This window comes from Xyrauchen texanus, chromosome 13 (assembly GCF_025860055.1).
Source record: "Xyrauchen texanus isolate HMW12.3.18 chromosome 13, RBS_HiC_50CHRs, whole genome shotgun sequence".
Classification (NCBI taxonomy): Eukaryota; Metazoa; Chordata; class Actinopteri; order Cypriniformes; family Catostomidae; genus Xyrauchen; species Xyrauchen texanus.
The window spans coordinates 18,976,473-18,999,051 of NC_068288.1; the positions used below are offsets into that span (position 1 = coordinate 18,976,473).

General features: G+C 37.0%; 1 protein-coding gene across 2 annotated transcripts in view; it reads right to left on the reverse strand.

Annotated features, from left to right (window-relative positions):
* The window catches only part of LOC127653714 (BTB/POZ domain-containing protein 8-like), a 42,121-nt gene that overhangs the window by 14,432 nt on the left and 5,110 nt on the right, over positions 1-22,579 (reverse strand). The window contains exons 3-10 of one of the 2 annotated variants that reach the window (XM_052140506.1): positions 22,277-22,435; positions 19,357-19,536; positions 14,579-14,712; positions 12,824-12,944; positions 10,299-10,388; positions 6,649-6,729; positions 6,440-6,536; positions 3,467-3,555 (exon numbers count right to left, since the gene is read on the reverse strand). In XM_052140506.1, coding sequence (XP_051996466.1) covers positions 3,467-3,555; positions 6,440-6,536; positions 6,649-6,729; positions 10,299-10,388; positions 12,824-12,944; positions 14,579-14,712; positions 19,357-19,536; positions 22,277-22,380 — 896 coding nt within the window. In that variant the 5' untranslated portion in view covers positions 22,381-22,435. The remainder of the gene's footprint in view (positions 1-3,466; positions 3,556-6,439; positions 6,537-6,648; positions 6,730-10,298; positions 10,389-12,823; positions 12,945-14,578; positions 14,713-19,356; positions 19,537-22,276; positions 22,436-22,579) is intronic. The other variant, XM_052140507.1, reaches the window with a different exon arrangement.

Below are 22,579 nucleotides of genomic sequence, written 5' to 3' on the forward strand. Positions count from 1 at the left end.
CTATTCCAATGATATAGGTTATTAAACCAAGTGGCAGTAGCTTCAGCTGGAACTGGATCAGCACTGATACCATACAATCAGATCATTGAGGCTGTACAGATAACCTTCTGTCTTGATGCGTGACTCCTCATCCTACTGCCCGCAGCAGAGGCAGCACCAAAAGTTCAGAGATTCAACACACACTCTTGGAGTCACTGGAAAGATCCAGACCTACATTCACAGCTTTCTGAGCTAGTTTACAGCAGTGTGCCGAGTTTAGAGAGAAAGGATTCAAATTAAGTAATTGAGCATTTACGTAATGGTATGAAATGATTAATGGTCAAGGATTTGATTTGCTTGGTGTCCATTTTGCAGAGGACAGATGCATGTTAGAGTCCCCTTCATACAGAAAATCTTGGCAGTGTGTAGAACTACTCCTGATCATTTTAGTCTGAACTTTATGCAATGCATTTCAGAGCAGATAGTTTTGTGAACCTGGATGCATTACAAAGTATGCATGCATTCAAAATGACTACAGAATTCCTTAACAAGTGATTCTTGATACATGACAAAGGACACCACTGATAAACCATTTTCAAATAATTTTTTTTTTAAAGTAACCTTACATGCAGCACAAAACTAAATCAGTCATGGCGGAGCTCCTTAAGTCACTAATAAACTAATAATCACACTTTATACTTCCATTTGCCACTAACAAACATATACAAGTTAGGCCTAATTCTTAACAGATTAGTGGCTTGTTCATCAACATTTAAATCTATCAAATAAATCTGTCATGACATTCATAACTACATTCACGTATCTTCAGTATTAACTGTCTATTAAGCATTGTATAATGCAATAATGCTTAATAGTTTATTCATGAAAGTTATAAAATAATAATGTATTTTATATGACATAACCTACAGCTAAGAAACAATTCTGGTTTTTTTGAATTGTTTTTCTATGAAAATCTGTGCCAGACCAGTGGTTCCCAACCCTTTTACCTTGAAGCCCCCTCTACGAAGTCTACACGTACATTATATCACCACCATGGATGCATGCTCTCTCTCCTCATGCACGCATATGAGCAAGCATACAGTGCACGAGAGTACTATCATTGATGGTTGTGAGAAATTAATAATGATAGTTATAATACAGTGATTCTTTTGGAATGTATATTGCCATGGATTTTGCATAACTATAGACATGATACTTGATACATTTCTAGCTGTTTACATTTCTAATGGTCTATTACATAGTGATTCAGAGCCATGCAGCAGCTTGGTGGTCTCGTTATAAAGCATCAACAAGGTACGCCATTTTAAGAGGTTTTAAAAGTCTTGCCGTGCATGGTTATGGTGTTATTGAAGTTTCATGACCATTGAAGATCCAAGAAAAAGAAACCCTCAAGCACTTGTCCACGTAACAGCCAGTGCACCTGTGTTAGAAACAGAATAGATTTGGTGCGCGTCATCCTCGTGCTGTTGTGCAAAGAGGCTTTTATTGTTAGTGACCTGTCATGTTTCTTTTGTTATTATTTTTATGTTGGAGATTTTGCTTATCACACTGAGTTAGACGAGGACGCTGACATGTTGTTTACAGTTATCGCGCATTTTATTTATTCATACATTTTTATTAAACTGGCTATTGACAGAGCAAGTTTCCACATTCGCAAGCAGTAATTTTCACTGGCAAATGCGAGTAAAATACACTGGCAAATGCGAGTTTAGTAAGCACTGTAGAACACTGATTATTGTAAATAATTCACAGAATTTACCGTATGTGTAAATTAAATGGTATTTGTAATTATTATCTTTACTAAAATAAAACTGTTTGACTTCTTATGGGGGGTAACTAATGCCTAATGGTGGGTCCCACTGCCTCCCCAAGAGATGTGACGGAATGACACGCCCCTTCCGTGGATCATCGTCACCTCACCTCTTCAGAGGGCCATTTTTTAGCCAGGCCCACAACTGGAGTGGGCAGAGGAGAGAGAGGAGAGACGCTGTGACTTTTCCCCATTTGGTGGTGCGTGATGGGGTTCACCTGAACTCAATGAAGTGCCTCATCACTGCTGCATTTAAAACCCAAGTTTGCCTCTCCTCAGGAGACCGTTCTGTTCCTGCTGGTGTCTGCGGGGAGGATCCAGCACAAATTAGATAGCTCACCTCACCACAGAGAACTTACATTTATTCTTTTGTTAAAACGTGTGTATTATTTGAGCTGTAATATTGTGTAAACCTTTGTATTACATTGTCATGGCAACGAAGTTGTAAAATTAGATATAACTTTACATGGAAAAGTTTAGTAAGCTATTTTATCACACTAAAATCATGTTAACATGCATATTGTTTATGTCTTGTGGCTATACTTTTGAAGGGAGTTTTGTAACATTTATGGATTGGCCCCATTAACTTCTATTGCAAGTTATTGTAAGACTCACTGTAACCCAGATTTGAGCTTTTTTTTTAAAGAAATGGAGTGACAAGTTGAAATGATTTGTTTTCCGGTGATCAACATTATGCCACACATGCTGTACATTGAGCTTAACATGTATTGAACCTGGAACAATCCTTTATTCCTTTTCAAAACTATATTGGACTTGACAACGAACTCGCAGGTCGAAAATAAAAGTGCAGCAAAGTGCTGTGCTCATTTCACAAATGAAGAGACCACTTCTAAATTGTTTTCTTAAGTCTTGTTTCGTTTATAGAAGTCTTTATGTTAAGTTTGAATATTCTGTGTATATACATTACTTACGTTTTTACACAATTTATTGTGTGTATGTTTGTTCTTGGAGCAAACCGCTGAGTCTAATTCTTTTAAGTGAAGGTCTTTTGATTCTGTAGTTTTAAAGGCACAGCAGCAAAATTAAGCATTCATTTTAGGGGGCACAGAGAGGATGGAAAGTATTCATAAAAAAAATTAAAAAAAAGATGACTGTTTATAACATTATAAGGGAAAAATATATCAAAAGTTTATGATATAACCCCTTGTTTTTTGTCTACACCATGCCAGCTTATATGACTATTTTCATGGTGACATTTAGGTTCATACATAAAAACAGATAAAAAACACTAAAAACCTATATAAGATGTTCAAGATCTATTTTTAATAAAAACTTTAAAACTAAAAAAAAAAAGATTCTGGGTTGAATTTGTTAAAAACTGTGACAAGCATATCAGCAGAATTAAAAAAACTTATAGTGGACTAGAAATACCACAGCACGATATGATCCTTTTAAGGTTAAATTGATTAAACAAATGTCCAGAGAACTGTTTGCAAATGGACAAAAACATCCACTAGAAATGAAAAATGTGTTGCACAGTATAAAGTTCATAGTACATTATAGTCTTATGAGAGTAGAGGGGGAGAGATCCGTAATGTCTGGTGCAGTACTATCAGAGAAGAAGGAAGAGTTGACCTCATTTAAAATACTTTATTGAATGTATTAGTATTCTCAGCAGTGCTGAATATACTTCACCTCACACAGGAGCAGTAGAGATCATGCAGGCCTATGGAGTGTGTAATGGCGAGGCACTCCAGTATGGATCTCTGAACTCCATCAACAGGCTGCAGAAAATGAGAAGAATGACTGAGTCAAGTTATTCACACATCGACTCTGTTTCGGTTTCAACAGTCGGAAATCTGTCATTACGAGTTGAACTCTAACATCCACTTGTTTTCCACACAGAGTGTGTGTGTGTGTGTATAATTCTGTTATTTACAACTGAAATCATTCTTAATCTAAAAATGTAGCATTGGAAGAACTCCTAGAAAGCTGGAAGTAAATAGATAAGAAGCAATTAAGAGCTTGCAAAATGGGGTGAATTATTTTGCCCCTAAAACTAATCAAAATAAACTGTACTTTAAAGATGCAACAACGCTGCATCTGAATGTCCATTCTTCCCTACTATATAGTATGCTTAAAACAGCATGTCAATGGAGTACAGTGAATCCTCAGTAAAATGTAAGAAATACCCAAAAGACCTACTACATATGGCAAGATTCGGAAGTGCACGTCCACTGGACACTACTACTGAGAGTTGAGCTGCTCTTTTCAAATGTAAGAGCATGTGCCAAGAAAGTGGAACCTTCTGGTTAAACTGTATTTGTTAAACAAAACCAGAATAGACACATTTTTCAGTTATTGTTACTAAATCATATCAAGTATTAGGGTCATGTGACAATGCCTATGTTCCCAGATGAAGTATGCCTGGGAATGTATTCATTCTCACCTGCATATCTAAAGAATGTACTTTTCTAAAGGCTGAGAAGTACGTTCTTCATCAAATGCAGTACATACTCTGACAGTACTTGAATTCAGATGCAGATCAAGTCAGTTTCAAGTCATCTTGGACTTTATACTGACACCAATTGGCATGGATGCAGCATCAGGCAGAAGCAAATGTTTTTGAATACCAATGCTATTGGAGACATTTTTTTTTTACAGACGTATTTGTCAACTCTGAATAATTAATTCCACAAACTAAATGTAATGGGGGTGTTAAGTCATATTTTTTGCAGGTCATGTGATCATGGAGGCAATCATGAAAGGATATAAATAGAATATAGAATAAAACAGCTTTTTCTGTGGTTATGAAATTATTATCTCATAGCTACATCATTTAAATATCAAAAGTGAAAAAAAAAAAATTAAAGGTGTCATGGCATGCCTTTTTCAACCCTCATTCTGACCATCTGTCAGAAATGCTCGGTTTTGGTGCTGCTGCTTCCTTAAGATTTGACAGTGCACGTCCACTGTTATGATTGGCTCTGTTTTTACTGACCTGATCTCTCCTTGCCATCACTACTCACTACTACTGGGCAGGCTACAGAGGTGATAAGTTAAAGTAGGCATTGATATGCTGTTGTGGAGGTGGTCAGATAAAAATGTCTACCACAGTGTGACATCACAATGTGAAGTAAGTAAAGTCATCTTGACAGCTTGTTTTCAACAAATGCTCTATTTGCTGTGAGGAGGAAGTTTTGAGTTCTGAAACTATACTATGTTTTTACAGTACAATGACCTCTTGTATGTTAATACAAGATTGAGGAAAATTGTATTGCTCATGTCATGACTCCTTTAAGGAAAAAACGTACTTGATCTGATCTTTAATCTTTAATAAGCAGACCACATACGAGTTGAAAAAAAGTTCAAAAGAGGAGAGGGGGAGAATGCATTCCTCTCACAATTCTGTGTAGGATGAAATTGCTGGCTAAAAGGCCACAAACTGGACTGCTCTCAAAGCAGTCTGGGAAAGTAGGAGTGTGATCGAGAAAACACTCTGAAGCACCAACAAGACAGCTCTTCATGAACAGAGAAAGACTGTCACACAAAACACCAACTCTGCTACCCACTGCTGTCTTTAAATCAGAGCGCTCATGTTCTTGACAATCTGCGCCAGCATGAACAGTGTTTGTAGAAATGGAATGAGTCTGTTACAGGACTTCAAAAGGCTGAATTACACTACCTGACTTTAACACTGATTTGAGCTCCTATTTGCAATCAGGCTGAGTCTGTGCTTATCTGCATTGTTGGCTCCAGTGCAAAAACGCATGTGCAAGTAATTTTTCTTCCTAAACAAGTGAGGACCTGATTACATGTTGATTTCTCACTCAAGCAAATCACACCACAGTTCCACTGCAACCGAACTCGGACCATCTCCTACAGGTAGTCTCGGGTTCAGTACCGCATTCCGCTCCCAGGTCCGTAAAACAGCTTTCGCATTACCAATATTTCATGCAAACCATGCTCTGTTTCGGACTAAACTGTCAGTGTGAAAGCCCCCTTAACGCCAATCACCTCAAACAGTCTCCAGAGGTCTCTAAATGCACTTGGCCTGTTTCTTTGAAACAACAACAATGGCAGAGCTCTCGTACACCTATTTTTGTTTACATTTGTCATACATTTTATTGAACGGGAGGGCTTGCATTTCTGTTCGAGTTTCTTGTGATCAGATTGATTTGAAAGTGGGGTAGTGTGTGATTCTGAATTAACTGGTGTGTGATGCCTAGTTTTTTATTTTCTGTATCCATTTACACTGTCGGTAAGTGTGTGATGCCTGTTATTTTTATAATTTGTTCAAAAGTTGTTTAGAGTAATTCTGCCTTAAGAGATGCAGAAAAATTACAAAGCCACAGCTGGGAAAAGAGCTGTTTGAAAAGCAAACGAGAAAACTACAGTGATGGGAGGAATACAGCTTTGGAGTCACACCTTAAGAGCTAGAGTGTCTTTTTGGCTGTTAAATTGAATGCTCTACAACAGCTGAGCCAAAGCCCAGACTTTACTTGCTCACAGATCACATAATGTATCCCCAAAGGGTAATAAATGACAGGATGATGGTGATATCGACACTGCCTGTGAACATCCACACTGCATAACAGGACTATTAACACTTCTGGTCGCTAATAGATAGGATGTACATGCCGCCGCAACTTCTAATACTGGTCTCACCTGTGGGAAAAAGCGGCAGTAGTCTCGGGTCAGGACCATCTCAGCCACATCTTTCAGCCCCTCCAGGCCCAGCATGTCTGCCGCTAACACAACCTGACTGAGAAGAAAACATGCACATACACACATACATCAAAATCCAGCTAAAACCACTGATTGTTTAATCACATCCAGGGGCAGTAAATGTGACTACATAAGGTGCACTGAGGTACCTGACATTGGTTCGTGGAGGAAAGTCTACGATGGCACCGTACATGAAATGAAGCAGAACCTCCATCTCATCTGGACCCAGACTGTTCAGAAATAAATACAAAACAGATACACATTCCATTTATTTTGATGTTTTACATGCTCACATAGGTTATTTTCTTCTCAACATTCTGGCTATAAGGCACTTTACTGCAACTTCACCTTTCTGTTAAATACAAATATGCAGCTTTATTGTAAACGTTCTGATTTATTTATTATTGCTCTAAAATTTAACTTTACTGCATTGTCTGCTATTGTATTTTACTTGATGTATTGCAATAAAAAAAATATTCTACTTGTTTTAAACAAGACTTAGTTTTGTTGTTGTATTGTCCATTTTGTCTATGTCTGAGCCTCGTCTTAAAGCATTTTAATGCCTAGTAACCCCTGTGTAAGCTGTACAAATGATAAATTTAACAACTTGACTTAAATCAAATATTTGTTTCTGAAAATGTATGGATAAAGACTGAAATTATTTAATTAATATATTTTTATTTTCTGTGTTAGCCTATTTCCAGTTGAAACAAGAAGGGCTGGACATTTCAAAGGGCCTGTCCAAGTCAATAGCCTTTCGTTTACTTCAAACTACAGCAAGCACACACCTGACAGTTTGTACTTGGCGGGTGAAGAAGAATATTATTTATATATTTAATATTATTTATATATCTATTATCAAACAAAGGCCATGCAAAGGCCAAGTGCAATTTCTTTTGGGTGTTCTTCTCCAGTTATTGCAGCATATACATCCAATTATTTAGTCCATTCCCTCAAGCACCAGTGATATAAACAAAAACAGCACATTCACAAGAAGTTGTTAATGTAAATGGACTATATACAATGAAATAGAAGAATATAAATATTTCTTCCTTTTATATGTTTAGAAAATGTAACTCTCATCAGGATTTGGATGTACTCTAGATTAATTTATGTGGAATGTAAGTATTATTAATCATTTTCATCAACTGACACAAAATTCATGGCTAGTATTAATAGAGATTGTAATAGACAAAAATCCATTTTTATATTTTGCATAGTTTAACTTTAATTGATTGCTATTTAAAATGTAATTTTAGTGGCATAATTTATGCAATTTATTTGTAGATGAAGAAGCTCAGCAAATAAAAGCTGAGGTAGACAGGGGTAGATTTAAAATCTTACAAATCTTTAAAAGATTCAAAAGCTAGTATTTCTGAAAGTTAACTTAGTATTGACATATATTGTACAGTATATACAGTATACAGTTAAAGTCAAATGTTTGCATACACCTTAACCAAATACATATAAACTCACAATTCCTGACATTTAATTGTAGAAATCATTCCTGTCTTAGGTCAGTTAGGATCACTACTTTATTTTAAGAATGTGAAATGTCAGAATAATAATAGAGAGAATTATTTATTTCATCTTTTATTTCTTTCATCACATTCCCAGTGGGTCAGTAGTTTATGTACACTTTGTTAGTATTTGGTAGCATTGTCTTTAAATTATTTAAATTGGGTCAAACATTTTGGGTAGTCTTCCACAAGCTTCTCACAGTAAGTTGCTGGAATTTTGCTTCAGTATATCCACATAAAAGTCCTTCTTCATGATGCCATCTGTTTTGTGATGGTGTTCTTTGGCTTGCAAGCCTCACCCTTTTTCCTCCAAACATAACAATGTTCATTATGGCCAAACAGTTACATTTTTGTTTCATCAGACCAGAGGACATTTCACAAAAAAGTAAGATCTTTGTCCCCATGTGCACTTGCAAACTGTAGTCTGGCTTTTTTATGGTGATTTTGGAGCAGTGGCTTCTTCCTTGCTGAGCAGCCATTCAGGTTATATCGATATAGGACTCGTTTTACTGTGGATATAGATACTTGGCTACCTGTTTCCTCAGCATTTGCCCTGGGATTGATTTGCACCTAACTAATTTCATCTCTAGGAGACAGAATGCATCTACTTCCTGAGCAGTATGATGGCTGCGTGGTCCTATGGTGTTTATACTTGCATACTATTGTTTGTAAAGATGAGCGTGGTACCTTCGGAAATAACTCCCAAGGATGAACCAGACCTGTGGAGGTCCACAATGATTTTTCTGAGGTCTTGGCTGATTTATTTTGATTTTCCCATAATGTCCAGCAAAGAGACACTGAGTTTGAAGGTAGGCTTAAAAATACAATACAATTGGTAATTACCAAATTTTTGGTAATTTATGGATTTATTGATAGATTATATAAATATATTTATATATATATATATAGATTATATAAATTATATTAATAGATAAATAACTTATTTTAATACAGAGAATGTTATAAATATACATAATTAAATAATGGGTCTATTCTGAAACCTAGAGAGCATCCTCCAGAGGCAGCATTTTATGACATCAAAGGCGTGCTCCCAACGCGAAGGCTGTTCCAATAGGTAATGCTGCCTCTTAAGACATCTCATTTCGGCCAAATTCTAAGGTAGCAGCGCATTTATCCTTCCCTGTGTAGGCGATCCAAGAATGCACAGCGATGAGCTCGGTGGAAAAATAAATCAAAGATGTTTTAGATTTAGATTATAAATGTACTTATAATCCATTCAATACTGAAAAGTATCAATAAATAACAGTTTAATATGATACAAAACTGACTATTTTACCCAAAATGTGTGCGCGCTGTCCATTAGAGTGTTGCGTCATCTCTTTCGCATAACCTGTATTGAAATCAGTTGCGAGTCGAGTGTCACTTGTGCTGGGCATGAGGAGCACTATTTGAAATATGCGCGGAGCTGCTGACTATGTAGAGTGTTTCAAATCGGTCTCTTATGAGGCATCATTTCAGGTAGAATGCTGCCATAGAAGACAGCTGCCTATATAGGCAGGCGACATTGAGGCAGCTCACTAAGTTTTGGAACAGACCCATAGACTAATGTTAGTGTTCCAGTAAGGAAATTTAAGCTTTTCTCCAAGTATTATGTAATTATTTTTCATGTAACACATCTTCTGCATCTTATCAGTGAACGGGGAGGAAGCGGAAAATGGACGACATTGAGTGGAGCTGAAGCAGAGTGATAACAGAATTTTTGAGCACGGAGGGAAAATTGGTGCTGCTCCACTCCACTCACATACTCTGCTCATAACTAGCAGACATAAACTAAAAACCACAAAACTAAAAAAAAATGTAATGGGGTCTTTAAGCACTTTGCTTGGATTGAACTGCTTGATATGCAACACCACACACTGAGAGCTGTTACCTGATTTTTCCAGACACAGACTGAGCTATGAATAATTGATTATTTGTAGGCTGGCAGATGCTCCTTATAGCAGGTCTTACTGAGAGCTAGACAAGACAAGTGACCAGATATTTACAACCTCTTGTATAGAGTGAGAATGCTTAAAGGATAGGTTCTGCAAACATAAAGGTATTAAATTAAATCTGAGACATATATGATGTAGGAACTCCGATTTTAGAATACTGCTTTATATTCTTAAATATAGGTTGCAACAGGGAGCTTCCTGAATCCCTGTGTGAACTTTAATTTGAACAGACATCAAGTAACTGTATCTGACACTTGTACAGTATGTGTGAAAGACCTTTGAAGACTGATGATGAGTTGGAGTGATTTGGCCAACACAACCTACCCCTGCAGAGTGATACATTGGTGCAAACTCTCCATCCAACTGCCACACAACATTGCTCGGAAATACTGCGAGCGCGAGCAAATAATGGCCCTGCAGGAAAGGAGAAACACACACACATAATGTCAGATTCCCCTTTCACTGACAAATATTTCACACAACATCACCCAGGGTTGTGGGCTTGATATTTGTAAAAATGGCCTTGGGGGTGCACATTATGTTGGGCTTATGAAGCTCATAACTGTTTAATGACTGTATTCACAATAGATGCACACAAGAACAGTTCAATAATGTTGATGTTTCCAGTGGGAAACTATTGTAGATACAAACTGAGTCATTATTAAGTTTTGATAGTGAATGTTGACTGTACGATTAAGGGGTCGTTCACACCATATTTGCATCTGTCTGTGCTGTTTTTCAATATATTTTCCAATTTTTCTCAATGAAAACATGTGCTAGATGGACGTCTCTGACCATTGCCCAAAGACACACTGTTTTTTCTGCGTCTCACACAAGAGCACAGTGTTTTTAAGAAGGCATGCCTTCTTATATTCTGGGCTCAATACAAGTTATGCTCAATCGACAGCATTTGTGGCATAATGTTGATTACTGCAGAAATTTATTTAGACTCGTCCCTCATTTTCTTAAAATAAAAAGCAAAAATGGAGTTACGAGGCACTTACAATGGATGTGAATGTGGCCAATTTTTGGAGGGTTTAAAGGCAGATATTTGAAGCTTATAATTTTTTAAAAGCACTTAAATGAATTATTCTGTTACAACTCATGTACATTGTCATCGTCTCCTGGGAGAGGTATGGAAATATGAGGGAAAGCTGATGAAAGTGAATAAGAGAGGAGACAGGGATCAGCTTTGCTGTCATGGTGTGTGTATCCTGCGGTGAGGCCAACAGATCTACTGCAGACACTTCAAGCCTGACATTCTGATCAGGACTGCAGACGCCATTCTCCATTCATACAGCAAAGACCCGCAAAGACGCTGCTCCTGGCTGATGGCAAGGGAGAGCCTATTGCTAAATAATGGGTCATGGCAACTGCTGTAACATCTGCAGCACCGTATATAGATGCTAACAAGCTATTCAATGGCAGAGAACTATACAACAGTGCTGTAATTCATCTAAAGAACATGAGTGTATCCATGAGGCATGCTTAGATTGCCAGGGAGCATCATGGGTTAGTGCATAGTCCCAGGCATTTATGATTCAGCAACATTAACTGGATCCACTAGAACCAGACCAACATGCAATGAGTGAAAACAAAATTGCCTCTTCTTCATAGTTGTAGCTAGTTTTCATTTGTTTTGCAGTTCTCATGCAGTTTCGCATTGCTATTCTTAATTCAGTTAAAGCAGTGTAAGGGATTGTTTAACCTGAAAAAGTTTATGCATCTGTCTATCCTGTTTTTAATTGTTTTTCTTTGTAAACACGTGCTAGGCTGACATCTTTGACCATTGTACCATGTCTCACTGATTTTCCAGCATCTCATGCATCAATGCCATGTTAAAGATGAAGTGTCAACTTTTAAAAGCAAATCTTGAGACACCTGCATTCTGGTCTATTCATTGCACTACATCAAGTTTTTCTAACATAAGAATGCATTCGGTTTGAATGGCCCTTTATTCTTTGATGTTTAAAGGTAAATAGTGTAAAAAAAATTAAATACTTCCTCCTATCCCAGCTAAATATGCACGGACAACTCTAAGTGAGCCATTTATAGGATGACTTCACCCAAAGATGTAAACTGTGGCGCATCTCGACCAGCCTGACAGAGCAACACTTTCAGTTTTGGGGAGGGACTATACACTCCTGGTCAGGAACTTCACATCAACCATCAGAATGGGGAAAATTCTCAGTGATTTTGGCCGTGGCATGATTGTTGGTGCTAGACAGGCTGGTTTGAGTATTTCTGTAACTGCTGATCTCCTTGGATTTTCACACACAACAGTCTCTAGAGTTTACTCAGAATGGTGCCAAAAACAAAAAAAAAACATCCAGTGATTGGTAGTTCTGTGGACAGAAACGCCTTGTTGATGAGAGAGGTCAACGGAGAATGTCCAGGCTGGTTTGAGCTGACAGAAAGGCTATGGTAACTCAGATAACCCCTCTGTACAATTGCAGTGGGCAGAATAGCGTCTCAGAATGCACAACATGTCGAACCTTGAGATGGGTGGGCTACAAAAGTAGAAGACAACGTTGGGCACTTTATTAGGACCATAGTGTTCCTAATAAAGTCTCACGAGTGTATATCTGTTTTGTTGATCAATGGATGACATGATGATCAAAAACTGTTTAAAGAGTCTCTGTGCAAAGAAACGCAGTCAAGTGGTGAATGCTCACACAAAAAGCTGAAAGTGATGGTAGTACAGTTCACTGATTGAATGATGAATTTGAAATCAGTGATACTACATGTCATGCATAAAGACTTATATAAGAGTTAACACTAATGATATAAAAGCACCACAGTAAGTTCATGCAAGACAAACAGAAAGAAGGAGCTGTTCAGGATTTTACCTGTGTGCTGAAAAGACTCTATCTGCCACCTGTATGCTGATGTCAGACATATCACCTCTCTGAAACAGAGCCAAAAGATCTGCCCCAAGCCCTGAGGCTGGCTCTAAATGCCCTAAACCTGTTAAACAAAGAAATTAAGCAGAATGAGTGTTCATGACACCGCAGTGTGTTGGTGGGTTTACTATACATCAGGCACGTAATCGGCTAGGCACAAAAAAGCCGGAAAACGTCCAGAGGAAAATAAATAAAATACTTTGTGACAGTCAACCTCTTTATTAGGCTGCTGATTTCCAGTATCAACTAGTTCAAGTATGTCCCCCAACCCCAACTTTAATGCACGCAAGCTGTAGATGTCAGAGAGAACGGCTCCATCTAGCATTGGGTGAGCAAATTTTCTGCATTCATGCATGGAAATATGGAGTAAGATAAGGTGAGGATGTGATGGTCGATTCTATTTGTTGCAAAAAACAAAATAATTGCTGGCAACAGTTATTTATTTTATTTCATTTCAGTTATTTTCAAAAATTTAAATTTTAATAATCATGCCCAGCACAAGGGACACTCGACTCGCAACTGATTTCAATACAGGTCACGTGAGCGAGATGACGCAACACTAATGAGCATAAATACACTCAGCGCGCACACATTTTGGGTAGTAGCTATGATATTTCTCAACAACCAATGCAATGCTTGTCAACAGCCAGCTAGCGAGCTAATTAACTATCATTAGCAAGTTCACTAGCTATTGTTAGCTAGATCACTAGTTGACAAGCTAAAATGTAACATATTTCAGATTTGCGTTCAGTTAACATAAAGGAATAAAAGAGCACTGGCAAAGGGAAAATAGTGTTAGCACTAGCACTGGACATTAGCGCTAGCTAGTCAGTCTTGCTAGCTAATTGGTTGTTGGTGTTAGCAACTGTTTGTGTATTGACTAGCTAGCTAGTAAAGTGTGTGAAGCATTGCTCCTTGCTTCATAGCAAGAAAAGTACCCACTGTTTTACATGTGATATATTTAATAGGGTTCGCCTCAAGTAATAGCAAGCTTCAGTGTAACCTGAACATAAATAAGTATAGAAAAGGCTGCTATTTGGTATTTTTCATTATGTAAGTTTGTAATCATCTACCGGTTTATATTTATTGTCTTTAATTGATTGTCTTGCATTACCTAACTTTTACTAAATGTACTGTGGCAGTGCCATGGTACAGTGATGTCATCAGATGGTACTTTGATATAAACCCCTCCCATAGTTTACATCAGGTGCTATGTCCAAAAACTGTTTTACATCCAACCATATTATTTCTCTTGATTAATTAAAATAAACCTGTCTTACTTGAATGAAGTCCTAAGGGTGAAAATCATGAACATCCATCTCGTGCATTCTCAACAAAGTATGTGCTTGATGCAGAAGCATGAAAGAGAATGCCCCAGACAGGACATTGTCGATAACATAAACCCTGATTAACTATTACCCCCTATTTTTTTTTTTTTACATATTTACACAATTCACACGGGTCATATTTTAAGGTTGGAAAAAACTGAATTCCAGATTAATCCGAATGAATCACATTTCTGATTCATAAACAAATGCAGTACTGATCAGTAAAGGTCAGTGAGAGTTCAGCTCTTAATTAGTGGAAGAAAGGAGACCCGTAGAGTGATTAGAGCAGAGGAGGATTAAAGTGAACACGTACTGACATCTGACAGCAGAAACTATATATTAAAAGATATCTGGAAATGTTGTTCGTCCTCACCTGTGTCAGAGCTGTCCTGAGAGTCGATATCATGGCCATCTGCAGAGGTACTGTTCAGTGCCGGTGGGTGGCCATTGTGTGTATTTAAGGCATTATTCTCCTTCTCCAGGCACTTGTCTTCTGTGTACACTTTCCTGTGGTACCAGGAGTACATGTAACATTTAATCAAGCAAACATCAATAGCTTTGCTTTTTCACACAGCTCACCCAAAAAAGGTCTTTGCCATGCAATGACAGTTCAAAGTAACCAGATGATTAGATCCAAAAATGACATGTAATGTGACAATGGCTACGTTCACACCACAGCTGAAAGTGGCCAAATATAATTTCACACACATCTGACACGGATCTGTTAATTGGATGACCATGTGAAAAGCCAACAGCACACAGAATCTGACACTTTCATAGGTGGAAATAAATCGGATACAAATCTGATTTCTTCAAATGTGGCTTTAGAGTGAACAGACAGGTCTAATTTAATGTGATTTTTTTTTACGTGTTTCACAGACGTACTTTGTCATTTGAATCACATCCGAATCTGAAATGTGTTTTTCTCACACAACCTCTAAATATTTCAGAGCAAATTGCCTACAGTTTTTCAGATAACTCAAGGGGCCTCTGATAAATCTAATCCCGTCTGAAAATGAATGTCTGTGATTGCTGATATAGCATTTTCACAATGCTTCTCCTCATGTATTTTTAACTGCATGAACTACCGTTAAGATCATACTTATGGGTACCAATCTTCTGCCTGCTGTGCACCTTTCAATATGGATGTAGATTTTTTGCCATCCCATGAAAAAATAAGAAAACAAAATCGACAAAGGGAGTCAAATTGCAGTTAACTGTTAAGACTGGCCACTGTAATATCAGCATCAGGTAAGATACCTTAAATTCTCAGCTCAATTACATATTGTTATGTAAGGGATAATATACAGTCAGCCGGTTGATATCGCACAATAAACCCCGACAGGGTGATCAGGACCCCGATGCGAAGCCTGAAGGAGTTTATTTTGGATAACCAATTGACTGTACATTATCCTGCTTATTACACGGCTACATCGACATTAAATATTGATTTGCATGTAAACTATATAATTTGAGAAGAAAGAAAATCGCTGAACAGCTGAAATCCACCCCCGGTTTGCCTCAGAGTTCTGTTGGTGATTATTTTGTGAAAATTACCATCAGACTCCTCAATACTGAGCCTATTACAAGACTACATGCAAAACAATCAAATAAATAAAAGGACATGAAACGTTGATTTACACTGAAATTAGGTAATTATGTGAGAAGAGATAAATCACTGAACAGCTGAAATCAACCTCCGGTTTGCGTCTGAGGTCTGTTGGTGTTTACTTTGATAAAATGACTGACTCCTCATTATTCAGCCTATTTCAAGTAGAGGTTTGAATCTTCACTGGCCTCACGATTCGATTACAATTCAAAGGGTAACAATTTGATTATAAAACGATTCTCGATGCATCACGATGCATCACGATGCATCTTCTCCTTCAATTTCTTTCTTTTTCAGTTCCTTCAAAATTAATTTTTTACAAATGTTTTTTCCCTTACATCTTTTTATTTAACAGCTGTTTTAAAATCAGGAGTCACATTACATAAACTGGCCTTTTACAATCAGTATGATCTGTGAATAAAACATGGAACATCCACAAGATTAAATAAATAGTTCTATAGTTTAAAAGAGTATCTCAGTTTTTCAGTTTCTTTCTTTAGAACCTCATAATAAAATCTCTTAAAAGCACAAGAAAAAAAATGATTGAATGAAAAACACTGAATACTATTACTTCAACTGATTAAATTTATTATTATTTTTTGTTTGTTTAAGCATTGAAAATCATTATTTCAAATTAATCTATGCCATGATATTCATTTTCATTTTTAAGCACAACTGAAAGTTCCTGTCCTGGATGAGAGATATATCTGCTTCTATGAGAGTGAAGCTGTCAGCTTCTCCTCTCCTCACCTGCACAGGTGATAGTAAAGTGGTTTAAATAGCGCAGTTGTTGCTTCAGAAATGTATCAAGCATCTCGTATGCACTGTTCAATCTGTTTGCTCTAGGTAGAAGATCGCACAACCCTGTGGCGAAAGCTAAGATTTATTTCAAACCTTTAACATCAGGTGTGCATACTGTCCTGACAAGCGAGTGATCGGCAATAAAGCAAAAGACAATGAAATGGACAGTGTGCAAGTGTAGGGAAAGGCATCGGGGAAAAGAATATTAAATGAAAACATCACCAACATCTCACGAACTGCTGCCTCATCATTATTTTCCTCTGTGTTTTCCACGTTGTGTGCAAATCAGTGCAATTATGGGTGCAAGCTCATCTTTCATGTTGTTTGTAGGTTTGTTATCATGAATAAACTCTCCCGTTGCTATGTGCGTGTGTTTGTGAAAGAATTTTGGGATCATAGTTTCATTCCGGAACACATGATCATGTGATTGATACAGCGGGACTGCTAAAAGTCGCGTTTGTGCACTTGACTTTAGTGTATGCACTTAACTTTGTTTCCACATCTGTCTTTGGTCCGCACCATTGCTCTGCCGTGATTTAAACTGAACTCAGAATCGATTCTGAGTCTTTTGAGAATAGATTCAGAATCATTTGAATATGAATCGCGATGCATCGCTGAAACTATTTTTCCCCCACCTCTAATTTCAAGACTACTTACCAAATAAATAAATAAATGTACATGAAACATTGATTTGAGTTTATATTATTTTATTACCTTACTTGTAGATATCGCACTGTGATCCGAGAAGCAGGAGAGATGGCTCGCAGAACCCGGATGAGCGGTCTGATACGTCTAAATTCCCCGATGTGGGGTTGTTGCAGAGCAATATCTGACCACTGGGTGGCGCCATTGACCAACCAGAATTGTATATTCCAGAGAGCAGTGTAATAAAATTTTAGAATTCACACATAAGTTTTGTTTATTTCAGTGGGTTTATTATAAGCAGCCGCTTCTATAAACTCATGTGAAGATTATTTTAATACGGTTTCAAATTAAATTAATAAATTAAGTAACTATATAAAATATATTTTTAAAATGATAAGTCGTTTTAAATGTAAACAAATAAAGTTTGAAAGATAAGCTAATTTTATCACCTAAATTAATTCAATGTGTTCAACCTTCTGTAACGCCCACATCTAGAAAACAGACACACCCACCTCTGTAATAAACGCAGAGTTCAAATCAGTGCATTCAAAAATAGATGAATGTACTGTAAATGCTCTGCTCATGCAAATTCAAAATGCGAATTCAAGTCAAAGGAAATCTAAAATAATTATAGATAACAACTCTTAAGTTACATATAAGTTATGCCATTTTCCTGCTGTCCTTCGATTTTATGGTGTCTTTTGCTCTTATGTAATACTGCACTCATGATAATGATAATTAAATTCCACAATACAAAGGCAAATTACTTTATTTAAAAGTACTTTATCCATCAAGACAGTCTTTCTCAAGCGCTTGCTAACATACAGTATTATTAGATATATAGACATTAAGTGTCCTATCCGTTTAAAAAACGCAACTAATTAAAATTATAAATGAATTTTAATTCATTATTCATATTACAATGAACAACATGCCAGAGTTTGTTATATGCATTATCCCAGATAGTTTAGGTAAGTTTAGGAGCGTCGGCTGTTCATACCAGTATCTGATTTGGGCTGCATTTAAAATGCGATGCAAACAACCTTAAAAAAATCAGATTTGACCAAAAAAATCTGATTTGGGTCACATTCAGCTGCAGTGTGAACTTAGCCAAAGTAGTTCATATGACTCTTGCGCTACATTCATGAGTTTTATCAGAGAATGTTCCATGACTTAACCTTCAGTCTGTTCCTTACACAAAGCAGTTGTATGGCTTCAGAAGACTTTGAATAATAGACATGATCACCATTTCTGTAACTCAAGGTCTCGAATGGCTTCTAGCTCTCATAAAATAGCAGCAACAACACTATGTTATACACACCAATGATCAAAGGAAAAAAAATATTATTGATATTCAGTGGAATTTTTTTAAATTCTACCGTAGCCTAACTGTAGGCAGGGTTGGGAGTAACGGAATACTTGTAACAGGATTACGATATTAAAATATTAAATATACATTCACACAAGAAGACAGAGGGCTCTTTCAAACTGTTATGTGTGAAAAGGTGGATCAAAAAAAGATGATGTTGCATTCACTCTGTCTGGTTTTAAAGAGAGTTTACCCAAAAATGAAAATTCTCTCATCATTTACTCAACCTTATGCCATCCCAGATGTGTATGAATTTCTCAGCTCTGATCCGTACAATGCTAGTGAATGTTGACTAAAATTTTGAAGGTCCAAAAAGCTCTCCACTTTCACTTTCAGAATGTGAAAGTGAAAGTAAATATTTATCGAAAATGTGAAGTATGAAGATGTGAAATATTCTTCTAAAAATCTTCATTTGCGTTTTGCAGAAGAAAGAAGTTCCCACATCTGAGATGGCATGAGGGTGAGTAAATGACAAAACAATATATATTTTTGGTTAACTATACCTTTAAGTCAGTTTAGAGGAGCAAATATTTTGTAAATTGTCATATCAACATTTAGATTTATGCTAAGCTAAAATGTAACATCAAGCCCTTTTACATGCACCCACTACCAGGTATGATTTATTTCAAGAAAATCCACGTTTGATCATCAGTTTTTGAATGCCTAATGTGAAGAACATCATGGTGAGAAGAAATAAGGAAAATAACAGGAGAATGCAGGAACATACTGTATAAACTCTTTGAGGGCTGCAGGTTCAATCCCCTGCAGGTGGATGACAGGTGTAGTTGACTCGGCTCCCTGCAGGAGACGAGGAGCTCGGGCCAGCAGCACGGCTCTGTGCGCTTTCAGCTGAACCGCAGAACCCACACACAGAGTGACGTCAGTCTCCTGCTCCTCATGCAGCAGCCTGTCAGAGCAAGAGATCTCCATCAAAATCACATCAAATCAAACTAATGTAGAGACACTTTAATTGGAACAAAGATTGGGTTTTTTAACACATTGATTGCTCAATGTCTCCTTTGATGAAAAATTAAGGGTTTTATTCATTTGCTCACTGTTCCAAGCCCATATTTCTTGATTTATTCTGCCGTTTTAAAAATGTTGTCCTGACTTACATACAATGGCAGTTAATAAGTGACTGACTTCAAAGCTTAAAAATCCCCAAAAGAGGCATACGTAGAAATAAGATCTTATAAAGGCAGCCAATGTAAGTTATTTTACAGTGAAAATCTCGACAGTGTCTGCCATAGCTCTCTTGTGCACATTCATGAGTGCACATCAGAATCTTGTTTACAATGACTTGCGCGCCGCTTTGCAAAAACATTGCAAGTCCTCGCAAGAGCATCAGAGTCATTGTGAACGAGCTTCTCTCATGCACTTATGAATGGGTACAGAAGAACTATGGTGGAAATTAAGATTTTCACTCTAAAATAACTTGTGATAACCTATGATATGCCTTCAGAAGATTTGTCTTATGACTCACATGCTGCATGAACTAGGCATGCACCGGTACCACTTTTTCTCTTCCGATCCGATTCCGATATCGGAAATCTCAGAATCAGCCGATACCGATCCCGATCCGATACCAGTGTTGTTTTTTTTGCATAATCAGTTTAGAATATCTTTACATTATTGTGTGGAACTAATTGGGAGTATTCTTTAATATGTAAAGAAACACAAACCTCTAACTACAAATTATTTCAATATACATATATAGCTTATTAAGTAATTCTTTTAATTACACTTTATTCATAACTAGTATACTGGGTAATGTAACAGCAAAATTAACAGTAATTCCAGTCTTCAAGTATTCAGTAGAAAAGAAACCAGTGTTTTATTTTTGCCCTTTTTTTCCCCAAAAATGTCAGAACTGATCAGAACTTTAAAGGATTCAGATCTCTTTTTGAAGTGGACTGAAGACATCAGTCCACTTTTCATTCACACAGTTATTTATTGGAACCCATTCAATTTAAATATTGTTATAAATTGTAAACAAATACTAATGATGACAATAATAATAATTAATTGTTATTAATATTATTATTATTGACTTTTAATATTAAATACAATAGTAATATTTAATGCACTTTTTAAACCCTCATGCTTTTATTTTGACATTCTAAACTCTAAAGGAAGTCCTGTATGTATGTTTGTAGGCAAGTTCACAGTAATTTAATTCGCTTCTTATTCAAATTCTGGTAAAAATGAACCTCCAGTGTCATTCAAATGAATATTATAAGTGAACCGAACTATTGAGCATCTACATCTGTGATGCTATACTTGAGTATACTAGCGCTCAAATATTGCGCACCGCTGTGTAGGCTAAAATCACCAGCCTGTGCATGAGTTTGTGTCAACAGAGCAGTACCATTCACTAACGCGCTGGCGCTGCGCATACTATTTATTTACTAGTTAAACACAGCCTTTTGTGATTCACAGAGCTATCACACGTCTTCAAGTGGCTTTGAATAAAATGCAGTCATATGAACTACTTTAATGGTGTTTTAATGGTCATTTTTGGAGCTTGACAGTAACAAACATGACTAACACTTAGTATCGGATTTGGATCAGGCTCGTCATACCGATAACCGATCCAGGTATCGGATCGGTGCATCCCTATTTATGACAAATTTGTATCATTGTTTAAGCTTTAAAGTGAGACACTATCAGCTGCCTCTGTATGGAAATTGGATATCTAATTTTTTTTTTTTATCTCCAGTGTTGAAGAAAGAAAGTCCTGTGGGTTTGGAACAACATGAAGATGAGTAAATAATAACAGAACTGTATTTTCGGGTAGTAACACGAGATACTACAGGTAAAAAGTCTAAAATGTTTCCATTCCTTTTATCAAATGGAAACTTTGCCTACTAAAAAGGTTCTATAGCGCAGTAAATTTAACCCAGGATAAGAGAGGGTGAGATAGAATAAGATGAGAGAAGGAAAAAGGGAGAATTATTTCGACAAACTATGGCAACAAACTATTATGACAAAGACCAAGCGATGGTAGTGGTAATATTCCTGGTATAACCTACTGCACAATAAACCACAGCAACACTCAGATGTCTTCACTGAACACTAAATCTACAAAGTAGGCCTTTTTTCTGATGGCTCTTCCTCCATCTTCACATCCACATCAGCATCTGCATCATTTTTGGCATCTTCTGCTGCGCTGTGACGAATCTGGGTGACCCAGAATCCCATGCTGCCCCAGGCCTTTGTGCTGAGTGCTAGTGTGTTTGTAGTCTGCCCTTTCTGCTCCAGTGTAAGCAAAGACAGATGAAGTGGGAGAGAAGGAAGTTGCATTTCAACCCTAAATAAAACTGCTTTGTGGACTCATTTCTATGTATGACGACATAAGCATGGCTCTCTAGCAGGTGCAAAACTCAGTGCCATAATCATACACCATATTATAGACTGGAATGAAGGGCAGGTTGGCCAATATGTTGACATAAAGCAAATTGGCAGAGTTTGCATATCAAATAACCAAAGAAAGCAGTATGAGCCATGCAACCATTAAAGCAGGTCAGAATGATTTGAATACACTGGTTGCTAAACTAAGATTGCATAATATTAAAATGCTGATAATCCAGGCAAGTTTAAACAAGGAATAACAAATAGTATTTCAAGTTCAAGGTGATTATTATTACCGGTTCAGATCTCCTGAGAGTGCATTAGCCAATCGTTTCTTCAGCTGATTTCTGCATTTGCGCTCTTTGGCTTGGAACTCCCTGGCAGCCTCAGTGGACGACATGTTATTGCCAAACTGCTGAGCCCAAACGTCAGCACATTTCTGTGCCGATAAACATCTGATGAGAGAATCAGCAACACACATTTCAGTGTAGTTAATGACACAGACTCTCAGATCTTTCAGACCTTCATTCTTTTGCAATCAATGATGACAATAATTGAATACCAGTAATTAATCATTTAGATGATGCTTTTATCTGAAG